The sequence below is a fragment of the Pithys albifrons genome, chromosome 11, assembly GCF_047495875.1.
Source record: "Pithys albifrons albifrons isolate INPA30051 chromosome 11, PitAlb_v1, whole genome shotgun sequence".
In the NCBI taxonomy this organism is placed as follows: Eukaryota; Metazoa; Chordata; class Aves; order Passeriformes; family Thamnophilidae; genus Pithys; species Pithys albifrons.
In genome coordinates, this window is record NC_092468.1 from 14,601,591 (window position 1) to 14,620,274 (window position 18,684).

Sequence of the window (18,684 nt, forward strand, 5' to 3'; positions counted from 1 at the left end):
CTGTGGTGGTGCTGTGGGGATTTCTGGTTTACTTGCTTGTACAGGACTAGCACTGATGTTTTGGAGTGAAGATTTATCTTTCTAAGTAATTTGTGTCAGAACTCACTGTGACCCACTTTAAGTTTTCTGCTAAGTGGCTGGGATTTAGAGTGGCTGGGGCAGTGATGTAATCAAAGTCACACTTGGCACATGGAGACAAAATAAGTCATTGGCATCAATGCTGGGCTAGGAAATACTGCACGGTGCCATCAGATGAAATAAATCAGTGTGGAATAAAGATCAAGAGGGCATCAGGTACTGAGAGGAAGGATTGGGAGAGAGCAGGATGACAGTTTTCATATGGCTAATTGATGCATCAATTCCAGCAGGGAGTCTTGTAACTGATGAGTGTATTCAATGCCTCCAAAACACCCCTGGGAAGCAGAAGTGATGAACATCTTCAGTAAGCCATTTTCTGCAGGCTTTCATTCTTTGCCAAGGTGAGGGGTGGTTTCTCACAGCCCTACTGGCCCCTAAGACCTTCTTGTATTATCAGCTAGAGACTGCCATCTACAGATCCTGGAAACAGGAATATCTTCCTTTCCCACTGTGTCTGGAAAGAAGTAATGAGATAGGGCAAGATACAGGTACAAGAATTAATGTAGACAACTAAATCAAAGTGCTGTATTCTGTTCCTAGCTTTGGCTCTGGTTTCTCCAAGGAAGAACTAGCTATAAGCTACATGCAAAAGGCCAGTTGTATTAAAAACACTTGTCCCTGAAGAGATCTGGGAATAAGAAATGCTGTGGTAGAATCTATTACTGTTGTCATTTTACCACGGGCAGCTCACTGCCAGCCTCAAAGACTGGTGGAGGACAAGGGTGGAGTGGAGGAGGCTGGAGGAAAAGCCATTAGGATGGGCAAAGAGGGCACTACCTGGAGCAGACTTATAATAGGACTACAGGCAAATCTTGCACACCAGAAACCCCATAAAGTCAGTGAAAAATCTCTTATTGTTGACAGCAAGGTCAGGATTTTACAGAGGTCTGACCTCTGCTTTATGTAGTCCAAAATACAGGTCACAGTCACACAAGGGGAGCTCCAACAAAGCATGGCACAGGAGTGATTTTTGCCTTTAAGCTCTTTAATATGTCACCATGGCTTTATCACCCATTTGTCTCTTGTATGTGTGATCTCTTCCTAAGGCTCTGCATTGAGTTCCCTGCAGAGGTCATTAGTGCCTCTCCTGGGGCAGCAAATGTAGAGATGACTGGCAAAGAAATACATGGGTTTCACAGGAACTCAACACAACATTCCAGAAATATTGGCTCTGCCCTCAGATGGCTTTCCGAGCACATGATGGGAAAAACACTAGTGGTGTTTCAATTAGCACTCTGCAGCTTTTCAGACATGCCATAGTTCTCAGTCCTCTGAGTTCACTGCTACACTGAGCCTCCATGTGTTAGTGAAATGGGATTTGCTGCTGTGTGCAATGCCTCCATGAAGGACACATTGTCTGCCAGTCCAGAGACAAGATGTGGCAAAATCACTGGTGGAGTTGGATATCCTATTATAAAAATCACAAACAGGCAGCCTAATCCTTGCCCTCACTGTCCCCTGAAACTAAGTAAATTGACCACAGAAATGAAAGAAAATTTTATCTTAATACCCCTTCAATATTTACTGGCTTTAGTTTGGTTAAGTAACCAAGGAGAATTGAAACTGATCATTTGTTTTCCTGTGGAAAAATCCCATGCGCTGTAATAGAGGAGATCCTGAAAGGCTTTTATCTTAATTACTGCAGAAAATTACAGATAATTAGGTCCTTTCTAATGGTTTTCTGAATCATCCTTTGGGATTTGATAGAAGAATATAATTTGCTATTGAATTGTATAGACTAGTGGAAAAACAATACCTATAGAAAAGTTTTCACTATCTATTAATGTCTATAGGGCTTCCCTATAAAAGGTTTCTAAAAGCCTTTGATTTACGAATACTTCTAGGGTGTTCTATTGTGCTGTACACCCCTGTTTGTAATGCACACTCATTGGAGTAAGAGAAGCAGAAAGACACAGCAGAGACCAGTGATCTGGTTTCTGGGAAAAAGGACAGCATGAAATCATAGGAGACCATCTTCCTAACTCCATGAAAAGGGGTTTTTATTCTGTGTAGAGTGAGTGCTGGCAGACCCTTGTTCCCACATTAACTCTGCAGCTCTAGGGAGGTGCAAAGAGCTTTGCTTTGGATTACAGCTTCATAAATACTGTAAATTGACAATGAAGTTTGATCATACCCTGGAAGCTTGTATGAAAGAAACCGTGATTGCATGTGTAATGTAGCAATAACTGATCAACTCTTTCCTTTAGCAGTTTACTTTCTTTAGCTGAGCAGCCAGGTCTTTCAACTGAAATCACAGATCCTTCCTGAGTAGACTGTGCTGTACACATCCTGCTTCTTCCTCCGCTAGTATTCGTTGCACTAACAGAAAAGGACTTTCTCAATCTTTCTCCGCACCCTTGCTCCTCCCACACAGACATCAATACTGACACATAACTAGGGAGAACTGGGTCTTCGTTCTGCAGTCATTTGCTACAGAGATCCAGTCTCACTGTTAACATGTTTAAGACTCCAACAAATGCTTGCATTTGGAGTATGGTAGAGCAGCATCATGTGCCTTGTGTATTTAGGAGTAATGGTAAGCTGGTCAACAGGCTTGCTTTGAGTAATGGCTACACAATGTCTGCTTTGGGACTTTTTAATTTCCAATGGGCATTTCAGTTCCTGTTTTTGTTTATGCTAACAGCTTTTGCTCTATTCTTATATAACCCTGAAGGGAAAGATCTTGCTGACTGTAGTTTTATGCTTTTCGAGAGATTTGTTATTACACCACCTCATGGAGAACATGCTGAGCGGTGCCTGACACTAGTGTGCACTGCCAGAGTTCCCCTGAGTTTAAGCCATACAGCTAAGGCTGCCAGATGCAAGTGTTTGCAGAGCTGAGAACAAGAGAAGTCATAGCCAATGTCTAGGCATCTATCCTCATTCACCTCTTGCAAGTTCACAATAGAGAAAATAGAAGAAAGATGACAGCAGCCACTTCAGGATTTGCCTATTTCTGCAAAAGAGATGAGGAGGGAAGAGGAAATACAGTGACTTTATGTGACTTTCTTTCCAGATGACAACATGCCATGCTTTCACAACAGGAGTCACAGAGGGATTCTAGCATCAAAGGATATTGTGGCTTTTTTTTTGAGAAAAAATAAATTAGGAATATGTTACAAAGGCCATTCTGTGGCAAGTATCCCAACACTGCATACCCATGCACTGAAAGTCCACATGACAAAAGGTGTTTGATAACCTCAGACTAAAAGATGCTTTTCATTTCCCAGATACCCATTTATATTGCAAGTATTCATATGCCAGCTGCTAGCACAAAACACTTACCAGTAAACACAGACCATTCCAGAAAGCAGAAAACAGAATGCTTGGTACTTGGAAGTAGAAAACAAATTATTTTAGTTATTAGATTTGTAGGTCAAACTAAAGCTAGAAAAACCATTCATGTATGTTGCAGTTCTGACCAAGTCCTTGCTCAGTAATATCTTTCTTTTGTGAAAAGCAGAACTCCCTTGATTTTTCATAACTTTCCTTTCTCTCCTGCCCTCCCCCTTCTCATTTTTCTAATTATTTTTCTTTTGCAACTGTCTGTCTTGGCAGACAGACAAGTCCTGTGTTCAGGGCACAAACTCCTACTCCTTATTATCACAAAAATGTTTTATCTGATGTATTTTCAGGCTGTCACAAGCATTACAGGAGATTTTTTTGCTATCATAAATTGTTCCTTCCTTTTGTTTACCCATCTCAGGTTTTCGCTTCCTCAGAAATGAACCTGACTACCAGACGGAGCTATCCTGAATGCTGCTTCTCAGCAATACAAAAAATGAACTTAAAAATCTGCCAGCAGTGGCCAGATGCAGAAAGGATTTTAGTGAAGTAGGGCGGTTAAATGCAGTACAGAGATCAGGCCTCCTGGATTTCATTTTATGTTAATGTATTTTTATAGAAAGACACTTAGAAAGCTCTTAGATCTTCATGATAATGAAAATGAAATTGGTATAGAAGTGTCAGTGGTTTGATAATTGAAGTATTCCAGTTGGAAGCAGAATATGGTCAGAGGAAAGGGATTATTGGCTTTCAACATGTGACAAAGGGACTGTGTTTTTTCTTTGTGTGGATGTTGCCACAGGGAATTGTAGCATTTCCTGCAAACCTCCATTATCACACACCTTATGACAACAAGGAAGAAGTGTGCTCTCCACAGGATAGTCTGGAGGCTGAAGTGTTTCTTGTTTTCAAACTTGGAAAAATATCCATCTTTTACTGCTACAGCCACTATGCAGTAGGCTGAACTGAGTCATCTGTGAACTCAAGGTGGGATTTTAAATAAGAAATGATGCTGAGACTGGTACATTATAAGGCTCCAAAGAAGTAGGAGGTATGTGTAAATCACAAGGACAGTTGCTATTTTACTGAGTTTGCATGTTAAGTTCTTGTTGAAATCTGCTCAAGAGCTGCAGAATATTATGTAAGGGTTAAACTGCTGCTCATAGTCACCTTGTGAGCAGAGAATTGGCTTGAGAGAAATGGTATAATTGGTTCTTCTCATCCTAAATCTGTACATCACAGGCACAGACCCACTGGTAATGTTTCTAAGCTCCTGGATAGGAAGCAAGTTGCTGAATGAGGTCTCTGAGCATACAATGAAATGAAACAGAAGTGCTAATGACCACTTCTTCATTATGTTTATATCCGGTTTCCAGTACAATAGGGCACTGATTCTCATTTGTGGCTTTTGATATTACTGTAATACAAGCAATTAGCTACAAATGAATGACAGCAATGAGTGTCAAGCTATACATCATGCATGTAGATATGTAAGGGAGCGTGTCTTCTCCAAAATCCCCCACCAGAATTTATTTATTAGATATGGAACTAAACCCAAACACAAATCTATATCCCCTCCAAGTATGGGGGAATGTGCACATGATCAGTGATTTAATGTTCTGGCCATATCTCTGTACCAGAGCATTAGCTCCAGTGCAACACTGCAATGTTCAACACTGCTCAGATCTGAATACAAATTTTATTGCTTTAGATAATCCCAATTTAAAATTAAAATTAATGACAGGAAATTAACATAAACTCAGGCAATGAGCAGCAAAAATATATCCAAACATTTCTTACAGAGGCCATGAGCCAACCCACTAAGAGACTATGTTTATCAGATCAACTTCAAAGGTGTCTGGGTGCAATTTAATGACATTTAACAATAGCAAGATAAACAGATCACCAGTATCTTTTCATAAGGAAAAAAAAGACACTGAGGCAAGAATAGTAAATGATCCAACTGGGGACTTTCACTAGTGTCTGCAGCTTGTTGAGAATCAGGAGTCTGCTTCTTAGAACCTTACTTAAAAGTATGTACTATTCTTTTAGAAAATGCTCTAAGCATCCTGAATATGGGTACTTTGAGGCTGGCTATGACATGCAATGCTATTGTTTCAAAAGATTTTAATGAGCACAGCTCTACTGCCATGTCGATGACTCAATGTTGCATTCTACTGACAAGATATAGGAGATCACAACTCTTCTCAAGGAAAGGCATTTTTTTTTTTAATCTGGAGAAAAATTTTAAGCCTGTCAAGGAAGAAACACACTCCTTTTTAAAACAATCTCAAGACTGTGGTGTGTGCTGGATGCTATTGGTCTACCATAATCCTTTGCATATTGAAATTTTGCCTGTAAATCACCCAGATTTTTTTTACAGACACTGTTTTAGACAAAATCTGTGGTGCCTGGAGTGGGGTTAAAAGGTGGGGGGGTGGGGATAGTCATGGTCTCTGGGAGACAGCTGGGAGACAGTAGGTGTTTAGAGAGGGACACTGTTGGGTATAATCCATGCTGCACTGGATGGCAAATTTTGCAGTTTTAACCAGACACATGCCATATGGAGACAGCTCCAGACAGGGAAATTAATGGGGCCTGCAGGTCAGAATGGGACTGACTTTTTCCTACAAATGGGGAAAGTCAAGAGGGAGCCCTGGATATGGAAGAAGAGCCCAACTCCTTGCCAGTTTCACGTGTCCAGAGTCTGGGAGTGCTCTGGTGGGACTGTGTGACTTTACGTTCACTGCAGTTCCTTCAAGTCTTGCCCCTCTGAAGCATGCAACTTGAGTAGCAGAATCAGGGAGAGATCATAAATCCAGACTTCTTCTGAAAGGCTCATTTGCCCTGAGTCTGCACTAAACTCAGCCTTTGTAGATCCCAGCCTTGTGGAGCCTGAAGACTTCTACCCATAAGTGCCATTTTGAAGATATTTTTCATGTGTGTGAAATAGTTACAAAGTTTCTGGTATCAGAAAGAGGGGAATACCTGATGCAAAGAAGCACAAGAAGTGCTTTGGTGACATGATGGCATGCGGTGACATTCCAATTCTGTCCAGGAGTCCCAAAATGCCTCACTGCAGAACCAGACTGGAGACTGCTACTGGAGGGAAAAACCTGAAGAGCAGTGAAGTAGCTGAAGTACACAAGAATATCACCAGGGGAGCCAAATGCAAGTGAAACTAGGTTTGGTGCTTCCCTGGGCCCCTTTCTACTAGGACTGGTGCAGATCTGGGAATTAAGACCACACAGGGAAAGGGTGTCAGGCGGAGTAAAGGGAGAAATCTTGGCCAGGATTCAGCCATCAGTAGGAAGAGCAGAGCTGAGTGCAGAGCCAGTAAAGGAGAAGGGAAGAGGATGGCACAGCAGGATCCTTGGTCTGCCACTGAGCGACTGCCTCTGCACAGCTCACTTTCCTGCTTTGTCACTCCACTTATCTGCAGAGCCAGCCTGTTGTATTGGCCAGGACCAGGTTTCTGCAGCACAAGGTCCAAAGGACCCTTGAACAGCTTAAAAGGTACCACAATAATATGAAGCAGAAATTGTAGCCACCGGATTGGAAAAATAGAGCACTTCCAGTCAGCAATTTTGTTCCTGGTGAAGCCCCATGCCACAAGAAGCTTTGAGCTGCAGCTACTTCAGTGCTAAGTAGAGAAAATGAAGATGTTTTTGGAGTATATACTTTTAACCTCAAAAAATATGTACAATTTCTATGAAATGAGGTATTAATTTAGCTCATTTTGCACCATGTTAATTACCAGCTGCAGTGAAATATTCTAAGATGATGTATCTCAGGCTCCATCTTATTTCTGGATCTTGTTCCAATTAATTCCCTCTCCAAGTTCAGAATGTTGAAAAGAAATGCACTGAGCATCTGGCCCTGGGTTGCCTGGTCTTTCTTCCTTGGCCAATTCTCTTCATAGCTACTGAAGAATTGTTTTACTAGTCTAAGGATGGTGGTATTAACACTAACTTGCTATCCAGCAGTTTTTTGAGAGAGCCTGTTGAAGTATGAAAAGCATTTTGAGGTCTCAGGTCATGCTACAGAAGGGAAACAGTTATTTCTTCTCTCTCACTTCATTTCTCTGTGGCCTGTTCTATTTCTAAATGCTGGATGTCACGAGCAGAAAAGAGGACATCTCTTCTGTAGGAGAAAAAGAAGAGGAAGTCTATTTTGTAGAAGAAAAAGAGGAAGGCAGTTTGAAGGAAAGAGAAAACACATGGGAGGAAGGAAGAGTGCATGTGAGAGGGAGGGCACAGATTCAAGAGCAGGTGAAAAACATCTTAGTAGTCTGGGTGTTCAATCCCTATTCTGAATAAGGTGAATGCCCTCATTGGTAAGTCAGTATGGCAGAGGCCACAGATTCTTTTGAGGATGCTGCAATTTTTCCATAAAGAGTTCCATTTCAGAAAGAAAAAAGATTTGCTAGAAATCTCCTGGCAAACTGCACTTGCAATCTCATTCTCATTTATTTGCTCAAGTAATCCCCAGTGCTTGATTTACGTAAGACTTGAATTAACTGTGTATTTATTCAGAGATCTTAAATTGCACTGATGCAATGAGGTAAAATTGCAAGCTGATGCAGTTTCAAGGGTATTAACAAGCATATGACAGTGTGGCAGGTCCCACTTGCCACTGAGGAACCCAAGCCCATTCCAAGATTTCCAGAGAAGGTGGTAAAAAGGCTCTTTCTTTCATGAGTAGAACTGCTTTTTGTGAAGGAGAATTTGTTCTAGCACTGAGGTGAGACAGAAAAGTATGGTAGCTGTCAGTCACTTGAAGAAAATTAAAACTGCTTGTGTGATGCTGCTCTTGTTAAAGTCTTGGTTTGAGCTCAGACACTAAATGAAGCACATTTTTGGTTCTGAGCAATTTCTGAATAATGCATAGTACCAGCAATAAAACAAACTCAGATGAGCAAGTAGCAGTTAACATCCTGATCCAACAGAAAATTTCTCTAAATATGAAGGTAACCCTAACTTCAAGCAAAGGCATCATTAAAAAAAGACTGAAAACCAAAGTGAAATCACTATTGCTTCTGGCATTAGCGGTTTCTAAAGTACTTCGTGTTTCCAGTAAGTGTTTAGTGAATTCAGGCAATGAAAGCTGGCTATGAAGTTGTCACTGAATGAGATTTAAACCTGTTAAATGAAGAGGGAGGAAAATGATAATGTAAGTCGGTGGCTGATGTGGGTGAAGAGTTGGTATGGCCATTTGGAGGTCACTGAAAGATGAGATCCAAGACAAAACGCTCATGAAGAAAACTACTGGAAATTCAAAGTACTGAAATATAATGCAGCATATAAGATATGGTTAGGAAAGAAAACTATACGATCTGTGGAGAACATCAGCTTGGAAAAGATCAAGCAAGAGAGTTGGGGATGGAAAGTGTAGGTGATATAAAAAGATCCCCCTGCTTCATCAAGTGGTGCCAGTGACAGACAGCATAGCTGCTAGTGGTTCACAGGGCATGAAACAAGGACACCCACACAGTTAAAAATGGTTATGGCAGGTACACAGGGGACTTACATGTTCAGAGATGAACAAGGCAAAAAAAGAAAGTCTTGAAGTCGGCTGTGGCTCAGGAGCCACTGTGACTTCTGTGGCAGCAGCATTATCACAAGAGGGAGCTCTCCACCTGTATGAGATTGTCACCCCAGCCAAAAACACACCGCAGGGAAGCAGCACCAGGGCTCTCAAACCCTGAGAGGGGCAGGAGGCAAGAGGTCCTGAGTGATCAGACAGGCAGTGACCACAGCAGGCAAGCATGGGAGGGCACTGGCTGAGCCGGGTCAGCAGAACTAATGTCACAGGTCAGGCCACCTACACTGTACATTGCTAACTGCTCCTCTGCAAGTCAGATCCTGTTAATGCTATTAATTGTTTTTATTTGTAGGCTTTGCTGGAGAGAGAAAAAAGGAAAGGTGCTTGGTCAAAGTGAGACATGGTGCTAGTGAGAGGTTCATGTGACAATGCAGCTGACTACCAAGGCTCCAGTGGAGAATGAAGTCGATGTGTGTCAGTCGGCTGTGAGCACTGTCTGAATGGAACAGGACCTATGTACCCAGCAGAGGGCATGTGAGCGCGCGCGCGCACACACATATACACACACACACACACACACACGCACACACACACACACACACACACACACACATACACTCCTAGTTTTACCTCTGGGACATCATTTCACAGCTAATGAGCATATCAGTGCCCTCAGAAGATGTATAAGTGGTTACAGGACAAATCCAGAGGCATCAGCCATACTGCTTTGAACAGTCTGTGTTTGCTGTTACAGAGCCCAAACCTACCCTTGATTTTCATACTCATTTCAGATAAGGTCCCACTGCAAGAGGTGCCAAACTTCCATTTTTTGTCAAGATTAGTGATTTGGAGGAACTAAGCCACATCCCTAAAATAAGGTTTAAACACTAGCATCTATGTTTACTGTGTATCAGGGAAACCAGCTTTTAACCTCTTCTCAATAAGCTTAGTTTCATCTTCCAGTTATTTATCTGAATGCTCATGCCCGATTTTGGAAGACACAATTTACCATAGTCTGGGACTGAGCTGAAAGCTTTGTTTCCTGCCAAGAATCTTGAGAGGATAATATATATCCAAACAGTTTGCATCAATGCCATAGCATCCGAAATGCCCTGTAGAAGGCAAATACAATGTATTTGTATGCTCCTGGGGCAGGAAGACAGACAGTTCTTCCAGGATGCACTAAGGTACATAATGGACTGTGCTATTTATATGTTCAATGATGGGAAAAGGTGCAGAAGAACAGGCTAAAGGAAGAAAACCACTGCAGGCTGAGAAGTTAGAAGGCATTAAAAATACATATAGAGGGAAAGAATGTGGTCTTGTCGATGGAGGAAATGGATGGAAATCAGCGGTCTGGGCCCCTTGCCACAGGCTGCTTGACTTCAGACAAATCTTCTGATATCCCATTTCCCCTCGTATCCTTTGTCTATGTAGCTCCAAGGAGCTTCAGGGCAGGGTTGGTCTCAAGTGCAGCAGTAAGGATACTTTATCTTGGTCATTGCTACTAAGACATACACTAAAATTACTTCATATATATACATGTGTGTGTGCGTGTGGGCGCGTGTGTGCGTGCGTGCGTGCATGTGTGCGTGTGCATGTATGTGTGTATATAAAGCGATTTTCCGGATACCTTAAGAAGCAAAAGAAGAAACAAACACAGAATGCCTTGGGAACATGTGGGAGGAGCAGATTTCCCAGGCGGTTATTAATCCACTTGCACGACAGGGCTTTGCTGAAGTTTAAAATTAAATTTAAATTAAAAGAAAAAAAAAAGGAATTTTATCCCGAGCCAGCGGACCTGCTCCAGCCTCAGCATCCACCCGCCGTGACGCTGGCAGCGGAGCAAACCCCGCCGCGGCCGTGGCCCCGCAGCACCAGCCCCCGCTCTGCTCGGCTCCCCCCGCGGGCAGGCGGCGGTGCCGCGGGCGGGGGCTCAGCCCGCACAGCCGCTTGTTGATCGCGGCGGCGCCGCCGCTTCGGGCCCCGCTCCGCCGGCGGCCAGACCCGCGCCTGGCTCGTCGTCGCTCGCATTCTTACATTGCAAACCCCTCCTTTTTTTTTTTTTTCTCCTTCCCCTCCTCTCCCTTTCTTTCCTTTTTTTTTTTTTTTTTTTTTTTTCCCATGAAGATGGCGGCGCCTCTCGCCAGCAAGGCAGGGTCCGCCGGCACCACCAGCAAGCCTCCCTTCCCGGAGCTGGATTTCCGATCGGGAGCCAGGGTGGAGGAATTGAATAAACTCATCCAGGAATTCACCAAGCACGATCAGAGGGAGTACGACGACCAGCGAGCCCTGGAGATCCACACGGCGAAGGATTTCATCTTCTCCATGCTGGGTAGGGCAGGCACCGTGCGGGGCGGGGACGGGGCGATGCCGGCCGGGAGCCGCCGGGCAGGGCTCCCGGCGGTGCGGCACCGGCGGAGCCTTTCCCCGCCGTGGGCCCGCCGGGCTAGGGGGCTCCTCGGTCACGGGGCGGCTCTTATCCCCAGGAAACTATTTTTTCCTGTTCTATCCAACTAGCTTTTGGCAGCGATGTATTTGTAAGCACAGAAGAAAGGCTGGGTTGCAGAGCTGACCGGTGCTCGAGAAACACGCCGAGCCAACAGGGCTGGAGGCAAGGCGAGCCGGACCCTTTATGGTTTCCCCCTCCCAGCTATCCAGACTGTAGGAAACCCAAATATTTTTTCTGGACGGCTTACTTTGGCTATTAGACCGGCTGATACTTGAACAGGAGGATCTTCTGAACTGCTTTTCTTGCTTAGGTTGCAAAACTCGCTGCGAGTGGAACAAGTCAGATTGTAGCGGGGGAGTCCTCATCTGCGTGAAACTTTAAATCGCGGGCAGGGATCCTTACATCAGGATGAAACGTGTTGACCCTTGCAGAAATCACCTGGGCTCTGGCATGACCAAGGTGTCTTAAAGAGTAACAGTAGAATGACTGTTCTAGGACTGATTCTCTAGGTAGTCAGTTTCTGAAAAATATTTACCTTGAATTGACTAAACAATCACTCACACCAGTGAGAGCCTTCAGTATACAAAAGGATGCTTGGTAACATGCAGATTAGACCTTGAAATCAGTCATTCAAGTTTGAATCATTATCACAAAGATTATCTCGAACATTTTTGCGTGTGAAATAAGAACATATAAACAGCTGCAGTGGCTGTTGAATCGTTCTTTTTAGCCAGAGGTGCACATGCACACTTAAAGCATATTTGACACAGTGTGAATAACCTACATCACTTTATGCATCCACAAACACAGAGCTCTCCTGTTGCAATAATAACTTTCTGTCTTGAAAGATAGTCATGATAATAGACCACTTCCTCTATAGCCATGAACATACCTTCACTCAATAATGAGACTGTGTCCAGCTGGTTATCTTGTAAGGTACCTGGATAAGTATAGTTGCCTGCTGTATGGGATTTGCACAATTTTATGTGTGTATTGCTTTTTCACAAGGGCTGGACAGGATATAGCAGACTAAATTTAGCTTGAGAACAAGGACAAGTTGAAAAGTCAGTAGCATGTCTATTTACAGTTGCTGTTATAAATATTTTTCCCTTCCCAGTTTAAAAAAAAAAAAGAAAGCGTTGTGGTGAAGCCATGGTTGCATCAAAGCCTGTAGGATTTTGTTATTGAAAACTGATCAAGTCGAAGTCATCTGCAGTTATGACCTGATACATTTTCAATCAAGGTTTTAAATAACTGGCTGAGGAAGCATGGCTGGATGGTGTGAAGAAGAGTGGAGAGAAAACAGCCACAGCAGCAGGTCAGGGTGTGTGGCCAGCAAGAAGAGAAAGCTTTGTATGATCCTGTTTAAGCATTAATAGTCTTTGTAGGGTACAGGGACCACAGCACTTCCTCCTCACGGAGAAGGAGGCAACAGAAGATAGAAGAATGAACTGGAGCATGCCTCATATTTCTGGAAATGCACCCTGATGCCTTGCTCTTCATAAAACAGGGCTTTTTAGAAATAATGTAAATTAATGTGGTTGTCTTTGTTAATATAATGACTGGGAGATGAGCCTTCTTCAGTTCTACATGTATAGGCTAAACGTGTGGCTTAAACAAAAGCTATACTTCTATCTAAGTTATGTCTGGTAATTTTCAGTAAGTCTCATTTCTGAATAAGAGACTTAAGGACCAAGCCCAGAACAGAAATGGAGATGGGATATCTGCTTTTTCTGCATTAGACCCAGAAGTTGTGTTTGTGGATCAGATCCATCTTAGCCAGAGAGGCTCTTAAATCTAAAAGGATTTAACTTATTAATAAATAGCTCTTTCCCCGTGCCTGATCCTTCCCATATGTAGTGCTCTTATCTTATCAGGTGATAATAGGAAAATTAAATGTAGCTTTCCTGTTTTAATTACATTGATGTGTAATTGGTGAATGAATGATAGGTGAGGAGACCTTGTGCAGATTCTCAGATGTGTGTACTCTGCATGGCTTGCCTTCTATGTCAGATCTTCACTTTCTATTTGTATTAACTCTTTTTCGTCTGTGTTGTCTTGCCCTGGCTGTTAGCAGCTGAACTCTGAAAGATGGGCTATGAGAAAATTAGGATGAGGTACTGCTTGTAGTGCATTTATCCAAACTCTTGTGCTCCAGGCATTAGAACAGGACTGCAAATGAGCTACATCTCTGGTGGGGGAAGTGAGTATTTTCTGCATCTGGGCAGTTGCTGGGCATTCACAGTCACATTTACAGTCACCAAGCCAACACCCTGCACTGAAACAGCAGGTGTCTTTTGGTGCCTCTGCTGGGTAACTTCATGTACTCACACTGAGCTGTGCCTGATAAATATTGTCTCTTTGACTCAGGTATAACTGAGCTTCAAAGGAAGGGAATGCTGTATTCAGAAAAAAAATGGACAAAAGGCAGTCTTGTGTTCTGGGCAGTGGGCTGGCTGAGAGACCAAGTCTCTGCCTGCCAGTTATGAGAGAAGCTAAATTACTTATACTCCCTGTGCCTTAATTTTGGGGCATTTTTGTGCTTAAAGACTGATAAAGGAGTATTTATATTGTGAAGTTTTTACAGTCAATGATATTTTCATTTTTAAAGCACTTGCCACTATTGTGATGAGAGGTGTATAGCAATCATATTAAAAACCTTTTAGGGATACCTAACCTAGAGAATATTGTTCTTGCAGTACAAGTGCTTTCAGAAAACTTTAATAAACACTATGTGTCTCTTTCCATTCAGCACCTAAGTAAAAAGTGCTTTAATGCACAGATGTGTTAGGCTTAAAAAAGTCCTATGTTATGCTCTCGGGAACTACAACATTGCATATTTAAAGACTCCTTGAAATTTCCAGTGCTATTGCTGCATCAAACCAGCTCATGTTATTGGGGATACTGACCTGTGCATTTTACTTATTGAAAAAAGAAAAGAACAAGGAGATATGAATAAGAACAGACTATATAGAGCTATTGTCTCCACTTCAGGTACACCTTGGTGTTCAGTTATCTGGAGTAGCTTTCACGCTCTTCAGGTTGGTATTTTGCTTCCTTTTCATGTCATGAGAGTTCTCTTTAGATACAGAAGAGAGATGCTTAGGACATTTCTTGCCATTCTCCTTCCTTTCATTGCCCTTTTTCCCCCAAGTCAGGGAAAGGACTGGTTAAAGGACTGTTGCTAAAGTGGCTTTTTCTTTTTTAAGGCCTCTAGTGTATCTTTTTGTCACTTCTACGGTTACATCTCATTTCTGTGGGAACTGCCCTCCAGGGACACACTGAGAATTTGCAGCCAGCTGCAACTTAGAGCTGTTGACAAGACCTCTAGAGAGCTTATCCCAGCACCTGATACAGAAAAGGTGATGAGCCTATTTTGAGAGCATTTCCTTTTTCTCTGGTGTCTGCCGAATACTGCATTGAGTGTGCTAGCAAGTGTTTGTGGTAGAGACAAGTCTCAGAGTGGAGGCAGAGCATCAACAAATGATTTCTGCTGCCAAAACCAGCTTCCCAAATGGAGTGAGTTACCCTGCTGAGGCCCTGCATCTGTAGCAAGGATTCCAGCTGTTTTTTGGACTGATGTGCCCCTAAAATATGTACTGTGAGAAGGTGCAGATTGCTGTGCTGAGAACACAGCTGAAAATATTGTCCTGACAATAGCTTGCTTTTATCAGCAGCTTCTGCAAGAGAAGAATTTCGCAGTTCCCCCTTGTACCCAAGGTCTGTATAGCAGAACAACATTGGCAACATGGGTTTGTGCAGCATTTTTTCTCGCTTTCCCTTCCTGTCATAACTTGCTGATGAAACCTATTGTAGATGAGATTTCAGGCATTGTTGGAAGTGTTGCCTGTTTGTCTATGGTACATCATGGAAATTCTCTGGTTTTTGTTGTAGTGTCGAGTTGATGAAATAGCAACAGGGTTGGAGTGATCTCTCCAGGGTTAAGTCTTTTATGTGTGTTCGCCTTCTCTCAAGAGAGGCCAATCATGATAGGAGCACACTGTACTCTGAGGCCTATGTTAATAAAGGCTCCCTGCTGGCATTCCCTATGCTGCTGAATGCATAATGCACAGCTGTTAAAAACAACCTTACTGTATTGCAGATTTCATTCTGGCTTTGCTTGTGTCTTCTCTCCCTGCAGACCCCATATTTCTGCATTTGCATTTGAGGCTATGGGTGTTTCTTGGTTTTTTAATTTTTCCTTAGGAAATGGCCTCTAGGCTGGTGAAGTAACCCTAGCAAGGCAACGGAGGCTTCTATTTGGTTGTACCTTCCAGAAATCAACCAATTTCATCTCAGTGATAATTCTCTCTATGTAACTAGTTAAAAAGGTTCGGTAACCTCCTCGGTCTCTTTGTTCAAAGACATTGCTGGTCCGTGTATATGTCAGTGAAAATAGTTTGAAACCCTTTGTCTCAATTTGTTTTAAGATGCTGGTGTTTCATTTGCTCAACTACTGTTTTGAAACATTAGTCTGAGATGCAAAGTATTTAGTGTAAGAGCTAGGAACATGTCCTAAGGGCACAAATTCTCATGGCAGGCTTGTCAGACTGCCCACCGCCTGTTCCTTCAGTCTGTGGAAATATTTGTAAAAGATTTGGGTGAATTCTTGCCAAGCCTAATTATGCAATTATGTTTTAAGGGCAATTTTATAATTATAGTGGAGGATGGTAACCAGGATACAAGAGTTGTTGACGTTTTGACTTTTCCTTTTTTTTTTTTCCATATGACTTCGAATTAATGCTAAAATATTCTGAGCAATTCTAGTCAGAAACCAGTTGTTCAACTTTGTGTTAAGCAGCTGGCTACTTTTATAGGTGAAGCTAAATTAAAGACAGCTCCAACATCGCTCAGGAAGGCTGGAGGACACGTTTTATTATAGCTTTGTTATTCTACAGAGCAGATGTTTACTCAGAGACTGAGAGTAGCACATAGACAATGTCCAGTCTAGAGGAAACTCAGATGTATAAGTCCTACCTTCTCAAAGGGAATCTTCAAGCTGTGCAAGTTTTTTGGACAGTTGGGACTGTCTGTCTCAATTTTTATTAAGCCAGGTTCATGCTTTGTCTGTCTTCTGTACAGCTGAAACTTTTGCATCTTTTCTTGAGCCTTGATATGCACACTTTTGCATTTAGATGTGTGTTCCAGTCCTTTTGGTGCAAAGATGGTTTTCCCAGGCACTCGTCTGAAACCTTTTTCTGCCCCGGTCAGACTGAGTTTGAGCTCTGCAAGATCAGTTAGGTGAGAATGTGCCAGAAAGAAATGTAGTTAAGGCCAAGAGATTAGCTTTCTTCTCCAGTCAAGGGGTCTTCAGTTGCAAGTGGTCCTTCTGCACAACATTTTGAACAGTGGTTAAGATGACAAATTGCACCTTCAAGAATGTCTGTGTGAGATCCTGTGGTGGCAGCTGCAGGTAGAGGCTCTGCCATAGACCTCTCAACTCTCTCTGAGTTTTAGAAAAATTACCCACCATGGAGTACGTTACCTTTTTGTCTGGGTGATGCTGATGTATGAAACTCACTTGAGAAGCAAGAGCTGCAGCTCATTTCCTATGAAAAGAGAGGCTTAAGAGTTGAATGCTTTATGAAGAGTGACGTATCTCCTGAGCCACGTTTTCCTTAGCAACAGTTGGAGTGGGTTACATTCCATGTCCTAAAAGAAACCCATTAATTCTGCCTGTTGGTAGCTTGGCCTGCTATCCTCTGAAGAAGAAGATTCCTTGACAGTGACAGTCCGTTCATGTGTACAGCATACTGTATTACCTTTAAACTGTCTTTAATTTGCCTATCTTTGGGATATGATAAAAGCAGTAGAGTAGATGTAGTTCTGGAGAAGCAAAGAAGGGAATCTGCGCTGTTATTTTCTCTTAGAAAAGCAGAGGACTTATCATGAGAGCTAAAGCAGAAGGCAGCTTTGAAGGTTGTATTCACAGAATGTCCTTTATTGAGAAAAGAGCAGTGTGCCTGCGTGGGAGCAAGGGTGAGAGCTGAAAAATGACCTTTAGATGGATGTCTCAAGTTATTTGCCCAAGTCTTGTCCTAATCACTCATAGTGTGATGTGAGTTCAGGAGCTGAACTGTAGCTTTATTGAAACTTATGACCATACCTCAAAGGCTCCCAATCTTAACTATAGATTTTATATCCTGTGAAGGTTTATGACTTCTGTTAGCACAAACCTCTCTCGCTGTGTGAATAACAAAAATATGGGGGTTGACTTTTTTTTTTCCCCCTAATGCAGCCAGAAGGCAGTTTATGAGACATCCAAAATGAATTTTTCTACTGCAGCTGATGGTCCAATTGACAGATGCTGCTAAGGATTTTGCTTTGTTTCATTAAGAGAACTCCACTGTTTGCTTTTATTTCTACTGTTGTGTTCCATTCCCTTTTAACGTAAATAGCAGTTGTCCTGGACTGAGTGGATTAATCTGTGCCTTGGTATGTCAGCCAACCTGACAGGTCCCTGAATCATGTACTTGTGAATTAGATAAACTTTCTGTAGTTCTTTTGAAGCACTATTTCAGTGGCTTTCTGGTTGTAAGGGAATCAATGTGTGCTGTAGAATTCAGTTTGAAGAAGATAGATTCCCTGCTCGCCAACTTATTGACTTTTGAGCTTTTAGTAAACACTTGATGCTAAGTTACAATAATCCTGTTAATGCATTGTATTTCAACTGTCAAACAGTATGATTTTAACCTAATTTAAAGCATTTAATTTAAAAGTTGTTAATGCATTTTTTTTACAAGCATGCTGGTGTTAAAAGTACAATTTGCATACCGTTGAGTGGGGTGATTAGTTACTCCAAGGTTCATGTCTTTGAAACAGCAGTGGTACCTACTGCCACCCACTCATGTTTAGGGCTGTGGGCAGACATTTGCACATTTGCACTGGGTGGCTTTCAGCTTGTAGAACAGGAGGTGGGTGGCATCCATTTCAACCTAAGAAAATTGGTCTATAGGTGTAACACTGAATCAGGACACCCTGCACCTCTGTTCTGTTCTGAACTGCCCCCAAATTATGCAGACCTGTGTGAGTTTCTGAATATCATGATATGTAATAGGGTCTTGGTACTACCAGAAGCTGTCCTCATCTTCTGTGCTTCAGCAATCTGTGAAAGGTGGGGTGGTACTGAAATGATGGAACATTGTGGTGCTGCAGTTCTTCATGATAGGATGGTTTAATCATGCAACCCTCAGAGGCTGAAGATGGAGAGGGAAGTCTGGTTTTGAGAGTCTTGCCGCAAAAAGTATGTAAATAGTGAAGGCCAA

The 18,684-nt window shown here is 42.5% G+C and overlaps 2 protein-coding genes across 2 annotated transcripts in view; one reads left to right on the plus strand and one right to left on the minus strand.

Annotated features, from left to right (window-relative positions):
• Positions 1–11,001, minus strand: part of LOC139677173 (IgGFc-binding protein-like) — a 96,661-nt gene extending 85,660 nt beyond the window's left edge. Inside the window, exon 1 of the mRNA XM_071566897.1 lies at positions 10,791–11,001. Coding sequence (XP_071422998.1) covers positions 10,791–11,001 — 211 coding nt within the window. The remainder of the gene's footprint in view (positions 1–10,790) is intronic.
• The window catches only part of MB21D2 (Mab-21 domain containing 2), a 58,257-nt gene continuing 50,484 nt past the window's right edge, over positions 10,912–18,684 (plus strand). Inside the window, exon 1 of the mRNA XM_071566177.1 lies at positions 10,912–11,302. Within this exon, the coding sequence (XP_071422278.1) occupies positions 11,092–11,302 (211 nt within the window). The 5' untranslated portion in view covers positions 10,912–11,091. The remainder of the gene's footprint in view (positions 11,303–18,684) is intronic.